Here is a 15,307-nt window from a genome sequence, read left to right as displayed (position 1 = left end):
GCCTTCCGTAGCGTCCACAGGCCCCCTAAGGCCCACCGCCGCGTCCACAGGCCCCCTAACGCCTTCCGCAGCGTCCACACTGCTCCCAGCGCTGCAAGCTACACTCGTAGAGGATGTGGTTTATATGCAGCGCTGGGAGAGAGCTCTCCCAGCGCTCGCGCTCCGACCACACTCACATGTCAAAGCGCTCCCATGGCAGCGCTCCCACAGCGCTGCTGCAGCAGCGCTTTGAAATTTCAAGTGTAGCCATACCCTTAGAGGCCAGTCAAGGTAATACACTGGTGGTGTTCCCTGGAGCAGCAGTGACACCCAGTGGCCAGTCACGGTAAATCACAGACTGCATCTGCCCTGGAGCAGCAGACACACCTAGTGGGTGGCCAGTCAGAGTCATGCACAGACTGTTTACTTAGGAGCACCAGCAACACTGTAGGCTAATCTGGGGTAATGCATTAACTGTCTCTTCCATGGAGCAGCAGTGACACCAAGTGGCCAGTCAAAGTAATGCACAGAGTGTTTCTCAGAAAAAAACAGTAACACCATGTGGTCAGCAGTGGGCACAGCCAACCATTTCTGGCGGTGGGGGTGTGAGACAGTAAATGATGCTAGGTGCAACCCCCCTTGCCATGAGGCCTTGCCCCTCACTGTGGCTCTACCCCCTGCATCTCCTCAGTGAACTGCCAGCCCTTCCACCTCTCCTTCAAGGCCCTGGCCCATGGTCATGTCAGAGGCCAAAAGCCAGAGTCGGGCAAGGTGAAGTGACTGTTGCACTAGCTGATGTCATGGTACAGACAGCCACAGAGCGTCTGCATCTTGTCTTTCTGCTGCTTGGGGTCCCAGGTCTGCAGCTGCTCCTCAGCTCCCTACTGCCCTTTGACTGTTCACAGTCCATAAGAGCCTCCCAGGTTGCGGGGCCCAGGTATGAGGCCAGCACAGACCTCAGGGAGCAGGACCCAGGACAGAGCACATCAGCCCTGGACCCTCCACCTGCCCTGAGTGGTGCACCCTGGTGGGCAGACACATGGGCCAAGGGCTACTCTCGGGTGCCCCTGCTCACATCCTCTGAAGCAAGCCAGAGTTGGTAGAGAGGAGGACTAGAGTGGAATGACCAGGGATGCTCACCCAGTGATGTAGAAGGAAGAGAGTTGAGGACTGAGGCATGTCTGGTTAGTTAAGTTGCTCTTCACATAGTTATCATACTTCAGGAAGACTCCATAGGTTTCTTGAGAGGGGACAAAGGACTCCCCCAAGCTTATCATGCCTCACATAGACGCAAAGGACTGTTCTCAGAGACCCACCTCATGCTGACAAGAGTCTTTGCAGCCCTCCCTCAATACTTAGCAAACTTCTATTTGCTCTTACTCCACAGGTAACTGTCTGGTTTCCATTTCCCTGGATGGTCTCAGGGTGGCAGCTCCTTTTGGTCTCTTCTAGAAGGCTGGCCATTCTCTCATCTACCCAAAGTTAGTAGGAACTGAAAAGAGAAAGAGAATACTTATAAGCTAGGCCACCACTGCTGTGTGCAACACAGGCAGATATGCTTTGTGAGGGAACTGCTGAAAAGTAATAATTCACTGATCCAACACTATCATGTTGAAATTTACGTAGCAACATTCTGTGTAAAGTTATGAAATCCCCCTGTAGGGTGTTAAAAGGCACATGTTCCAATTCACGTAGCCCTGATTAAGTAGCACTGGCCAAGCAGGCCTGTCGTGTTTCCTCAAATAGCATATCATGTGTAAACAAAGGCCACAGAGGACAAGAGGGGGAAGAAAGAAGAATTTCAGCATCCCCAGGTGAAAAGAAACAGCACAAAGCCTCCTTCCTACACCAGTCTCCATGTCTCCTTGCTCTCAGAAAGAAAGAACTTTACCTAAGGGTCAAGTTTGAGCAAACACTTTTCAAAGGGTGATAACTATAAAAGTGAGGGGCAAAACCACCCCAAATTCTCTCCTACTCATCTCTCTCTTTCACCTAAGATGATAAGAGAACAGCTGTTGGACTGTGGAAGCAGATCTTGACCTGAGAGGGTGGGCAGCAATGTTACTGGTACTTGTGGGAAGGGACTTCATAAGCCTAGTTACGTTTAGAAAAAAAATTATCTTTATTTTTCTGGTAACCATTTCTTACTTTAATGCCTCATTACTTTACTCATTTAAAACCTCTCTCTGTGTAGTTAAATAAACTTGTTTTATTCTTTAATCAAACCAGTCCAGTGTTGTGAACTGTGTGGATAATTCCATTTAAAGTGGCAATTTTTTGTATATTGACCTCTTAGATGTGCAATGGATCTAATAGATCTGGATGGTCCAGGGGAGGACTAAACAGTACACAACACATTTTGGGGGTAAAATCAAGTTATAGGGAGTGTGTTGGGTTACCCTGCATGTGGTAGCTTAGGATAATGGAAGTCAAAGCGTGACTTGTGTGTTTAGTGTTATAAAACACTCCTCATCACAATCTATTACTTTGCTGCTGAGTAGGCTGATCATGTGCAGTAACGGGCAAAAGGCAGTCAATGGGTGGGGGTGGGATGCAATATCTGGACAAGGTTGCAGCTTTCCAATATACCAAGAAACCTGCACTGATCTGCAAGTGTGAGGGAACCTTAGAGAAAATGTATTGTAGTGGTCTGAGTCTGACAGGATTTGTAAATTTATTGCTGAAGGAAAATATTTGACCTTTCCTGACTAGCATGAAGAGTCCATGTAGAAAGCAGCATTGACAAAGTTTCTCCAAATCATTAACTTCTATCTAATGGGGAAATTGTCATTTCAATTCCCTTAATTACAGCTTTAAACCATACACTGTCAACAAATGCCTCAAACGTGACACCACTAGACCTGGTCAATGAGGTAGTCTCGCTTGGGTGGACAGGACCAGACCTGTGCACTCAATAGCCGACAAACAAGATGAGATGGGATGAGACAATCCTCAGTGCTAAGGGAGCGAAGAATGGCTCAGAAAACAGTTTATTTGATTTCCTTAGTAACAAGAGATTTGATGTTAGGCACCTTAGAAACACCTGAAACAGACTGTAATTCAAGAAGCCAAGTCTAAAGAGCATTTATAGCACTGAGCTGGGTTTGGGTCGATTTGTCTAATGTGGTTCTTGTATGTTTTCTTTTGTTAATCTGAGTGATGTGGAGGCCTCTGAACATAAACAGCTCTTAATTAAAATGAGCTCAGTTCCACAAAAACAAAGACATGCCCCAAAATAGTCTCAGAGATTTAGGGTGACTCAGCTCTGCTGTCCTGTGCATTGTTTCAGCTTCTGGTTTGTTTCTTAAATTTCATTTATAAATCTGAACATGCAGAGACAACAGTAGCAGCAAAATCAGAGCTGTGAGAGAGGGACAGGTTGGGAATGTTTCAGCATGAGTAAATTGCCAGCTGTACCTCATTTATTAATCCTTATGCTGATCTCAGTGATCTGAAAGTCATTTATTTTGTCTTTGGACCTTCAAGGTTAAAATGCTTTCAAATAGCCAAAGTTTGCAGAAGAGATTTGGTCAGAGATTTTAGTTGTTTTTCTTGCTAGTAGAACATCTCCAAACAGGAGAGTACTTGTGTGCCTTGGATCCATTGTTTCCTCATTGGTGGTTTGGGAAAATTCCACATTATGATGTTTCTGTTTTGAAACTAATAGTTGTATTCGGTTAAAACACCTTTGCCATATGCCCTGTAGTCTGCTTGGCAAGAATTGTAGCCACATCATCTAGGGTTTGTGGAAATAGAATGTAATGCTGTAATGTCATTCCAGTAGAATCCTAGATTTGCACATGCCCCATGTGATCAAGTCCCTTTTTGGTATATTATTGGCTTCTGTTTTTTAAATATTTTATTACAACGGCAGAAATGCATCAGAATAAGCTCTATATGGAGATATTTTTCTAATCAGAGTGGGACATTTTTATCTAGTGAGTGGAGTTATGTTTTTACTGTGATGCTAGAAATTAATCTCATGTGACCTAAATCACTGTAGGTACTGTGTGTACAAAGTAGCTGCCAGCAATTAGACTGTCTTTCTTGTCAATCAGACAACTATCAAGCTTGAAGAGATCTTCACCATGATAGGAATGAGTTCTGTGTTCAAGGATCTAATTTGCTAAGCCTGGTGTTTCCCAGGTAAGATGCAAGGACACAGAAGTATTTTGTCTCTTCTTGCTTATGTCTCAACAGCACACAGTGGAGAGGAGGTGGATTTTCAGTGCACACTTTCCATATTCACACCTGTGATACAACCATGTTGATTTTTTCTTTCTAAAGATAGTTCTAATGTCATTTTGCCAGCGCTTATATGACCTATGGCCCAGAACCCATGGATGGGCAGTACTAGTTTCTTCTGTGACTACTTTTTGCTATTCTGGCTCTTGTCCTGGTGCAGTTAGAAACATCCAATGCTAAGTTGATATGACTACTTCCACCTTTTAATGTTCTGTATGTATATATAGCGCCTTACTATATGTTCCATTCTATGCATCGGAAGAAGTGGGCTGTAGCCCACAAAAGCTTATGCTCAAATAAATTTGTTAGTCTCTAAGGGTTTGGCTACACTTGCAGGTGTGCAGCGCTGGGAGTTAAAGCTGTCTTCGTACAACTGTGTAGGGAAAGCACTGGAGTGTGGCCACACTGACAGCTACCAGTGCTGGACTGTGGCCACATTTGCAACATTTGCAGCGGTGTTGGGAGTGGTGCATTATGGGCAGCTATCCCACAGAGCACCTTGTCCCATTTTGGCACAGTGGGTTGTGGGAAGGGGGCGGAGGGGACGAGTCATTCTGCTTCCTGTCCCAACGCCCCATGGTGCATCGCTTCACATCCCAGCAATCCCTGTTTTTCCGTCCACATTTGACGCCATCTTGACTCTCTCAATGGTTTCTGTGCAGCGCGATTTCTGTGGGAAATGGAGCCCAAACTGCTGAGGAGTATGCTGACGAGTCTCGCCGGCACATCACGTTTGGCAGTTGAGCTATTCCTTAAGATCCAAAGTGATGAGGAGTCTGACGATGACAGCGAGTCTCGTGATGCATATGACACTAAATTGCTTCTGGCATTCACGGAAATGCTCAGCACCGTGGAACGCCACTTTTGGCTCGGGAAACAAGCATTGAGTGGTGGGATCACATTGTCATGGAAGTCTGGGATGACAAGCAGTGGCTGTAGAACTTTTGGATGAGAAAAGCCACTTTCATGGGACTCTGTGTTGAGCTTGCCCCCACCCTGCGGCGCAAGGACACGGGATTGAGAGCTTCCCTGATGGTGGAGAAGCACATGGCTATTGCAATCTGGAAGCTGGACACTCCAGACAGCTACCGATTGGTCGGGAACCAGTTTGGAGTGGGAAGGTTGACCGTTGGAATTGTGTTGATGCAAGTTTGCAAGGCCATTAATTGCATCCTGCTAAGAAGAACCGTGACTCTGGGGAACGTGCAGGAAATTGTGGATGGTTTTGCACAAATGGGTTTCCCTAACTGTGGAAGGGTGAAAGATGGGACTCATATTCCTATTGTGGCACCACCCCACCTAGCATCCGAGTACGTTAATCAGAAGGGGTATTTCTCTATGGTTCTCCAGGCGCTTGTGGATCACTGTGGGCGTTTCATTGACATTAACACAGGCTGGCCTGGAAAGGTGCACGATGCATGCATCTTTCGGAACACTGGCCTGTTCAGGAAGCTGCAGGCATGGACTTTTTTCCCAGACCAGAAGATCACAGTAGGGGACGCTGAAATGCCCATTGTGATCCTTGGAGACCCCGCTTACCTGTTAATGCCTTGGCTCATGAAACCGTATACAAGGAAGCTTGAAAGGAGCAAGGACCGGTTCAACTACAGGCTGAGCCGGTGCCAAATGACTGTGGAGTGTGCTTTTGGCCATTTAAAGGGGCGCTGGCTATCTCTGTATGGGAAGCTAGACTTGGGGGAAAGCAGCATCCCCGCGGTTATATCTGCATGCTGTACCCTCCATAATATTTGGGAAGGGAAGGGTGAAAGATTCAGTCAGGCATGGACCTCCGCGGTTCAACGCCTGGAGGCTGAATTTGCACAGCCAGAGAGCAGGGCTACTAGAGAGGCCCAGCACAGGGCTTCAAGGATTAGGGATGCCTTGAGGGAGGAATTTTGAGGCTGAAAACCAACAGTAATGTTTGGTGCCTTGCACGGGAGTGAAGTGCAGTGGTTACAATGTTAGTAGGAATCTGTTTTTCCTAAGCTGATTTGCAGTGCCTGTTTCTTTCCTGGGCTAAGGTATCTTTGACTTTCTGCAATAATAAAGACTGTTTTCAAAGCCAAGAATTCATTTATTGAAAAGAAAATAACTTTATTGACAGACACACAACATTTTGGGAACCTAAAAGGGCAGGGGGTGGGGTGGGGAACTGTACAGTCACAGGTTTGAATATGTCCTGTCTGGAGTGCTGTGCAATGACTGCTGCACTTCAGGATGCCTATACTGCATGGTGATGGGGGTTGAGTGCAGAGGGTAAGGGTCGTAGTTCTCAGGGCTGGTTGGTGAACGTACAGGTGTTGGAGGCAGCTGGTGGTGGTAAGAACCTGGATGCTGGGGAAGGGGGTTTTGAGCTGACATTGGGGCACAAGGGAAAGAGCTTTGGGACATGGGGGGGGGGCGGGTGCACGGTAGTGCTCTGCCTGCATGGCTACGAGCGCCTGGATAGAGTCCGCTTGGCGCGCCAGGATGCTTATCAGCTGCTTTGTGCTTTTCTTCCTGGCCGCTGCGTTTTTCTGGCGGATCCTGCTTTCCCTTTCCCTCCAGTCCTGCACTTTTTGATTCTCTCTGGCAGAGTGATCCATAACTGCTTGCAGCAGGTCGTCTTTGCTTTTTCGCGGCTTCTTTCAGAGGTTTTGGAGTCTTTGAGCTGTTGATAACACGGGCAGCTGAGAACTCAAGGTTGCTTGTGGAAAGGCAAAAAAGGCAACACTTAACAGAGGCAGCATTGTTTATATCTCAGACAGTTATTCCCACACAGTGAAGGAGTAACATTCTTCACAATAGCATAATTTTCCCATACCAAAGAGAGCGCACATAACCACAGGAGCCCCGAAATGGTGAGTAAGGGGACTGATTGCTTCAGGGCTGTACTGTCCTCTTCGGGTTTCTCTGTGCGTTGGGGAAAGCAAACAGCTGCAGGGGGCACCTACACTGAACACTCTCCCAACATTTTCCACAGGAGTTGATCCTGGAAGATATCTCGCTGCTGCGGGTCACCTGGGAAGAGTGGGAGGGTCTTCTACAGCAATGCGGATTCCGCCCTGGCCCTATGCAGCTTGCCTGTGTGTGCAGCAATGGTCCCCCCACCCCTCGCGGCACAGTGGCACGGAGTTAGCCTGACTGGGACAAGGACCACGGTGGCTCTTCCAATAAACTTGCACAAGCGCATTGCCTACGCTCTGGTTGAAACTTTTGAAGAGATTACCGAGGCCGATTACCGCGATGTGATAGACCACATCAATGCGCTATTCCACATCTAGGCATGCATGCATGCATGCAGAAGTCTCCCTCCTCTCCTGAAAAATTTCCATCCTGAAAATAAAAGCCGCTTACCGAGAACCTACTCCTCTGTTTGTCCTCCACCAAGTACCGGCTGCTCCAACTGGCTACCTTCCTCCTGGCTTGAGAAGAGCTCCTGGCTGCATGCCTCCAGGGACCTCCCACCCCAGTACCCTCACTCTCGGTTTCCTCCTCCCCACCTCCTCCTCCTCCCCCCCTCTCTGAAGTGCCCATCGTGGTCCTCGGATTCGCGGTGGGGTCAACCCCAAGTATTGTGTCCAGCACTCTGTAAAAACCATAGGTCATGGGGGCAGTGCCGGAGCGGCAGTTTCCCTCGCGGGCTTTGCAATAGGCACTCTGCAGCTCCTTCACTTTAACCCTGCACTGCAGCGTGTCCTGGTCATGGCCCCTTTCCAGCATGGCCTTTGATACCTGCCCAAAGGTATCGTAATTCCTACGGCTGAAGCGCAGCTGAGACTGCACAGCTTCCTCCCCCCAAAAACTGATGAGGTCCAGCAACTCGCCATTGCTCCATGCTGGAGCTCGTTTGGCGCGTGGAGGCATGGTCACCTGGAAAGATTCACTGATTGCACTCCACACCTGGCTGAGCAAACAGGAAGGGGATTTTTAAAATTCCCGGGGCATTTAAAGGGCGGGTCACCTGAGGCCAGACTAGTAGAGTTCAAACTGATGAGCAGAGTGGCTGAACAGGCATTCTGGGATAACTCCAATGACCTCTGGAGGCCAATAACAGTGGTTTTGGTAGCCACACCGGCAGAGGAGTGCTACAGTCGTTATTCCCCAGGCCGAGGTGGCGTACCTGCAGCTCTGTAGCTAGGGAGCTACAACGCTATATGTGCCTTGCAAATGTAGACAGTGAGTAAGTTGCAGCGCTGTAAAGTCACCAACAACACTACAACTCTCCAGCGCAGCCAAGCCCTAAGGTGCCACAAGTACTCCTGTTCTTTTTGGGGCTACAGACTAACAGGGCTGCTACTCTGAAACCAAAGCTAATTAACAGTTTATTGAAAACTTGTTAACACTGCACAGACTGTTCTGTGATTCCAAAGGACACTGACTATAAAGGCAAAAATCTGGCCTTGTCCTCTACAGACCGGCCCAAGGGTTGGGCCCTGCTCCTGCAACGCTGGTGAACAAGTTGTACCACACACACGGTAGTTACCGGGAAGGAACGGAATCTGGAACAGACTTTGGGCCCCTGCCTGGAGGCGGCAGAACCCAACACCGACCCGCCCTCGGCTTCGCGGAGAGGCGCAGGCGCAGGCGCAAGCTTCCGCGCAGGCGCAGCACTTTCCTTGCAGCCAACGGCAAATCAGCGCTGTACAAACTATTTTATGTTTCTGACCTTCTCCAAATGGCGGTGTCGCCCACCCAATTAGGTATGTCGAGGAGCCGAGGGAGGCCCTCTCCTTGTTCAGTGGCGGTTCAGCACGCACTAGGGCACGCCTCCACCCACATCTCAGGACCTTCCTTCAACTGCCACCGATTGCCTCTGACCTTCTTGTAATGGCGGTTGTGCAGCGCAGTACTCTCCCCATCCCTGACCGTTCCATTATGGCGGTTTCTCGGGAGCGCTAGTCCGGCTATTCCATGAGCTTCGGTCAATGGCTGCTCAGTGAGCGCGCGCATTTCAGGGTAACCTGGAATTTCTGCTTATGGTAGAAATGTCTCCACGGGGCATGTGAAAATACGAAACGCGTCCTTTTTGCACACCCTCTTTGACCCCCCATGACCGCCAAAGGCCGTGCAGTCTGCGCAGGAATATGACGTCTCCGGATTGTCGACTTTTTCCCGCAGTGGCTCAGTTCGTGTCGTCACGTCTGGTAGGTGAGGTCAGCACAGGGGCCGCCATTTTGGGTGGCGGGGCTGGGATCGGAGTGGGGGTCTTGGGTGGTTGTGGCCCGCAGGGGGAGTTAGTGCCGCCCACGGGGTAGCGGCCCCCATGGCCGGGCAGTTCGACTCCGAGGACCGGGCGAGCTGGTACTGGGGGAGGCTGAGCAGGGCCGAGGCGGTGTCGCTACTGCAGGGGCAGCGCCACGGGACCTTCCTAGTGAGGGACTCGGGCACCATCCCCGGGGACTTCGTGCTGTCGGTGTCCGAGAGCTCCCGGGTCTCGCACTACATCGTGAACAGCCTGGGGCCGGCGGGAGGCCGAAGACCTGGCGGCGAGGGCCCCGGGGCCCCAGGTGAGTGAGGGGGCCGGGCTGGGCCAGGGAGATTTGCTGTTTTGATTGTCTGACTCGGGGGTTGTTGCTGCAGCCTGGCCCTATATCCGACTTTGTTTTGCGCTGGGGAAAACGCGGCCTCAGTTTCTTCCGAAACAGCGGGCAGCCCGCGGGCACCAGCCAAAGAGGCACATTGCCCCTACCCCCGCCCACTCCAGGTTGGCGTTCTGTCCCCTGAGGCCCGGCTGTGCCGTTCGTGTTTGTCTTTTGGTTCCGCACTAGGAACCGCTAATTTTGGGGTCCTTCGTTACTGGGGAACGGCTCCAGGACTCCCATCCCCTGACACATGACCTGCAGTATTCCTAGCGTTAAAATCGGGTTGGACGTTATTTGGAGGACTAAAATAGTGCATATATGGACACTGACCAAGATGGGGAGCGTCTGGACTTCCATCCTGAAGTCATTACAGCTCAGATTTCCCATCATTATGTATAAGCCAGGTATGGAGAGTAAACTGCCACCACCTATTCAGAGGAAGTTGAAATTTTATTGTTATTTTACGTTTTGGATTTGCACGAAACAGTTGGGGACAATTGGCATATTAGAGACTTGGAGGATTTGAAAAATGACATTTTAAACTTCTCTCTTGAATGAGAGAAAACCCAAGATTTCCATTATTTAATTTCAAATCTCAAATGATTGACTCTGAAAATGAAATATGTTAATTTAGTAACTTAAGTGTTCCCACTGTTTAAATAAATGAGTAATTTCTCTTAAGTGAGATGTTAAAAGTGGATGCTAAGCGCAAATACCCTTATTTTATCCTTTCATACTTGGAGAATATGTAGACGTTATGAATTCTACAATGGATTAAAATCTGCTATATGAAAATATAAATGTCAAACTGTATTTTAATACAGTTAAACAACGTCAGACATCTAGAATCAAAGGGCATTGGTCATACTTACAGGCTAGAGGACTGTATCCAAAAGCAGTGCTTCTGAATTTAGGAGTCATGATGAGCATGGCTTCCCAATGCAGCGCAGTTGCTAAGAGGGATAATGTGATCCTTGGATGTATAAATGGAAATATTGAGCAATACGATATTACTTTTGTATGGAGCATCACTGAAACCATTATTAGAATGTATCCAGTTCTGGTGGCCACACTCCAAAAAGGATATTCAAAATATCCCAATTTTTTGACTGTTTCTAATTTTTCAAGTCTGGAAAACCTGAAATCCAGCAAGAGACTTCAGAAGTCTCTTTCTTAAAATTAATTAAGAGAACGTTACAAGGTGGCTTGAACCTGGTATTTAAGTACCTTTGGAAGCAAGGTAATCATTCCTTTTTTCCAGAGCAGAGTGTCCATGTGGGGGAGTTACATCAGCATAGATCAGGGTGGGCAAACTTTTTGGCCCAAGAGCCACATCTGGGTGGAGAAATTGCATGCAGGGCCATGAATGTAGGGCAGAGGTGTGGGAGGGGGTGCAGTGTGCTGGGAGGGGCTCAGGGCAAGGATTTGGGGCAGAGGAGGGCTGTGGGGTGTACAAGGGAGCTCAGGGAAGGGTGTTGGGGTGTGGAGTACCGGAGGGGGCTCAGGTCAGGGGTGCAGAGGGGAGTGCAGGAGGGGGTTGGGGTACAGAAGGGGTGTGAGGCGCAGCAGGGGGTTCAGAGCAGGGGGTTGGGGTACAGGAAGGGTGTGGGGTGTGGCAGGGGACTTGGCAAGGGGTTGGGGTGCAGGAGGGGGTGGCATGGTGCTCATGGCAGGGAGTTGGGGTTCAGGAGGGGTTTGGGGTGTGGGCTCTGGCCCGGCACTGCTTACCTGGAGTGGCTCCGGGGTGGCAGTGCTGTGTGCCAGGGCCAGGACAGATTCCCTGCCTGCTTTGGCCCCGTTCCACTGTCAGAAGCGGCCGGCACCATGTCCCTGTGGCCCCTCACCTGTGGGTACCTCCCTTGAAGCTCCCATTGGCCGTGGTTCCCCATTCCTGGCCAGAGGGAGCTGCAGGGGGCAGCACACGGAGCCCTCTGTCCATCGTCCGTGTGTGTGTCCCCCCCCACCCCAGGGCCTGTAGGAACGTAGTGCCGGCTGCTTCCAGGAGTACCGTGGGGCCATAGTTTGCCCATCCCTGGCTTAGATCTAGCGGACTGTTTCCCCATATAGACATGTCCAAAGGCATAATAAGTGCTAGCGGTTGAAAGTTTGTCAAATTCAACTGGAAATAATGTGGAATTTTTTGTGTGCGCGGATAGTTAACTTTAGGAACAATTTAACAAAGGATGTGGTGGATTCTCCATAACTTGATAGTGTTCAGTCAAGATTGGAAGATGTCAAGTCTAAAAGATGTGCCCTAATTTGAATACGAGTTTTGGATTTGTTTCAGGAATTAATGAGTGAAATGTTATGGCTGGTGTTATGTAGCACAGAATAGATCATCATAATAGTCCATTCTGGTGTTACTCATCAGTGTGGGAAGCAAATGTGCCCATTTCACAAAGATTCTCTCTCAACCTCTAAAGAGCAGAGTATGATAGGGTACAGAGTATATAGGGTGGGATTTTCCAGTATGTCCAAGTGATTTAGGTACATTGATGTCAGTGTGTGCTCCCAAATCACTTAGGTGTTTTTGAAAATCCAGACCATAATTTCAGGAATCAAGTAACCTTTACATAGAGAGATCCATGCACAACACTGCCTGGAACTTATGAGGTATTACGCATGTGAGCAATTTCTTTTGACTCGATGACACTACATGCATTTGTAGGCATTTGCAAGATTGGGGTCTTGGAGGTCAGAGACTTATGTTTACATCACAGTCAGAGGTATGATTGTAGCACATTTAGTCATACGTGATCTAGCTCTGATCTGTGTCTACATGTACTGCAGTCACACCTCTGACTGTCGTGTAGACATATTCTAAGTCTTTCCTCTCTCCTGCCCCAGCAAATTCTTGTGTAATTAGAACACTGTTCAGGAGTACTGATCTCTTCTGAGTAAGAAAATAGGTTTATGCTACCAATATTTCTGATCCTTTTCTTTTTAGCTGTAATGGTTCTGATGTTGCAATAGCTGTACTTCTAACTTAAATAGTAGAGATCTTTTTTAGCAAACATTACATGCTTGTATGTCTTTGAAAAGTGGAGAGAATATTTTTATATCAATAGATCCAAATCTCTTAAACCACATTATTTTGTTTGCCTCAGCTTAAAACCGATCTAAAACAGGCCTGGAGAACAAAAACCTGATTTGCTGGAGTCACTGGGATCAGAAGGGTCATGTGTTGAGATAGAGCGAATGGTATTGCAAAAACTAGTAAAGAACTCATTACTTGTTCCGGCCTATAATAAGAGAACAAGGGACATGTTCTATGAAATTGAAAAGGATCCCTAGGAACTGTTTTTCCTGTGTTCCTAGGTTGCAGTGTCACATTTCAAAGACCATTGAATAAGCTCTATACCAGCCTGTTCATTTGTGCAGTTCTTTTAATAGGGAAGAAGAGATTCTGTGCCCTAAAGATTTGATATACCCTTACAGTTCTAGCTTGCAAAGCTATAAGTATTTACTAGTGGTCATATAATTATCCAGTGATTATCTGTATGCCCTTCTGAAGCATTCCAGTTTCTTTTAATTTGTTGTAAACTTAGTATCCCTTAATTTAATTGTGTGTATCCTTGTTTTGTATGTAAGATTGCATGAGCTTGCATTGCTCGAGCTCCTGGCACCCATAGGGAAGTGTTGTAGAAGGTAATAGAGAAGAAGCACGTGGAAGAGTAGAAGGAAGCAAAATATACCTACAGTAAACCCTTATATAACGTGTGTTTATTCAGCGTGTTTTTGATATAACACGTTTTTCATTTAGTGACCCATTTTTATATTGCGCACCCTATTTTTATATAGCGCGTGCTCCCATGAACCTGTCCACTCAAGTCAGGTGAGAAAACCATCGACTCCGCTCCCTCCTTGGTCCAGCTATAGCTGCGGCTTTTGTGTTTTGTACGGGCGTTTTACCAAATTTTTGGATATTATATCACGACCACCTTTATCATTTGCATTCATCATGCCACCTAAGAGGAGTTGCAGTCCTAAAGAAAGTGAGGAGAAGAGAACAAGAAGAAACAGGAAAAAATGAGTTTAGCTAAGAAAATAGAGATACTGGACAAGCTCTGTGCTGGTGCCCAAGTTAATGCGGTTGGTCACAAGTATGGTATGAATTAATCTACTATTCGCACCATTAGGAAAGGCGAAGGTGGCATTAGAACACATGTTATGGCTTTAGGTAATGCTATTCTTACCATCAAGAGGATGATGAGGGCAGATGTTCAGCTAAATAAAACAGAGACTTTGTTGAACACATGGATTGAAGATCTGACTCAGAAATGAGCACCACTCAATGGGACAGTCATTCATGAGAAGGCGTGGAAATTGTGTGCAGCCATGTGTGAGAAGGAAGGTGAACCATTCAAAGGAATGTCATTTAGTAGTGGCTGGCTTGATAATTTTTAGGAAGTGCTTTAACATCCATAATGTGATGTTTACAGGGGAATCTGCATCAGCTGACCACCAAGCAGCGGAACTCTTCCCTGCTGAGTTAGCAAAAATTATTGAGTACCATTATTATAAGCCCCAGCAGGCTTTTAATGCTGATGAAACAAGATTGTTCTGGAAATGAATGCCATCCTACATCACCCAGAAGGAGCATTCAGCACCAGGATTTAAAGCTGGTCTGTGCCAGTGCGTTGGGATTGTAAGTGTAAAGCAATCAGGGTGGATTTGAGTTAAATCACTAGTCAGGAAGACTCGATTTAATGATGGATTTCTACATAAAAGTGCATTCTTGTCGGTTGTTATAACCTTAGTACATATTCTTCACAACTCAGAGATGTAGGTTTCATTTTTAAAGTGATTTATTTTGAAAACTTTTCAGATTAGTTTTACAGCTATATCAGAAAATGAATGAATGTTTGGTTCTTTCGTTTACCAAAGGTAATTGAAGCAGATAGTTCACCTCCCATTGACTTCATAAATATCTCCAATTCAACAGGTTAATCATTAATATTTGGAAGATTTTCTTGCCATGCTGTATTAAGAGGAGAATATCACCAGACAGACATTTTAATTGTTTTAGTTAAATAAAACAATGTTATGTATTCTAGATTTTTTTCTTCAACAGCAAACATATAATATTTTAACAAAACAAGCATATGAATTTTTGAATGTAGTTAAACATTCAAGTTTTTTCAGAATCAGGTTTGTTTTTGTTAAAATTGTTTTTAACTAAAATAGTTAAATGAAATATTTAAAAAAAATCCCAAAACACCAAAAGTTAAATTGCCTGTCAGCCAAGTCAACATGAGAAACTTAAAATACTGGCTTCTGCAACTAACTCAGTTGTCTTTACCTTTATATCATACAGGAAGATCTGGATGACCTTGTAAACTGGAGTAATAGTAATAGGATGAAATTTAATAGTGAAAAGTGCAAGGTCATGCACTTAGGGATTAATAACAAGAACTATTGTTATAAGCTGGGGAGGCATCAGTTGACAGTAACAGAGGAGGAGATGGACCTCGGAGTATTGGTTGATCACAGGATGACTGAGCCGCCAATGTGATATG

General features: G+C 46.8%; 1 protein-coding gene and 1 long non-coding RNA gene across 7 annotated transcripts in view; one reads left to right on the top strand and one right to left on the bottom strand.

The window, feature by feature from the left end:
• Positions 1-1,159: 1,159 nt before the first annotated feature.
• LOC142047972 (uncharacterized) lies at positions 1,160-9,339 on the bottom strand. Its single transcript, XR_012657313.1, has 2 exons — positions 8,873-9,339; positions 1,160-1,471 (listed from the first exon to the last, which is right to left on the bottom strand). It is a non-coding gene; the product is annotated as an uncharacterized LOC142047972 (long non-coding RNA).
• Positions 9,340-9,343: 4 nt separating this feature from the next.
• CRK (CRK proto-oncogene, adaptor protein) overlaps positions 9,344-15,307 on the top strand; it is a 58,757-nt gene continuing 52,793 nt past the window's right edge. For 4 of the 6 annotated variants that reach the window (XR_004374740.2, XM_032788282.2, XM_032788280.2 and 1 more), the window contains exon 1: positions 9,344-9,713. Coding sequence is in view for 4 of the 6 variants with exons in the window: in XM_032788282.2 (XP_032644173.1) it covers positions 9,470-9,713 (244 nt within the window). In the remaining 2 variants the exon portion in view is untranslated. The remainder of the gene's footprint in view (positions 9,714-15,307) is intronic. The other 2 variants (XR_012657311.1, XM_075073917.1) reach the window with 1 other exon arrangement.

Source organism: Chelonoidis abingdonii, chromosome 20, assembly GCF_003597395.2.
Source record: "Chelonoidis abingdonii isolate Lonesome George chromosome 20, CheloAbing_2.0, whole genome shotgun sequence".
NCBI lineage: Eukaryota > Metazoa > Chordata > Testudines > Testudinidae > Chelonoidis > Chelonoidis abingdonii.
This window is presented reverse-complemented; position numbering and strand designations above follow the sequence as displayed.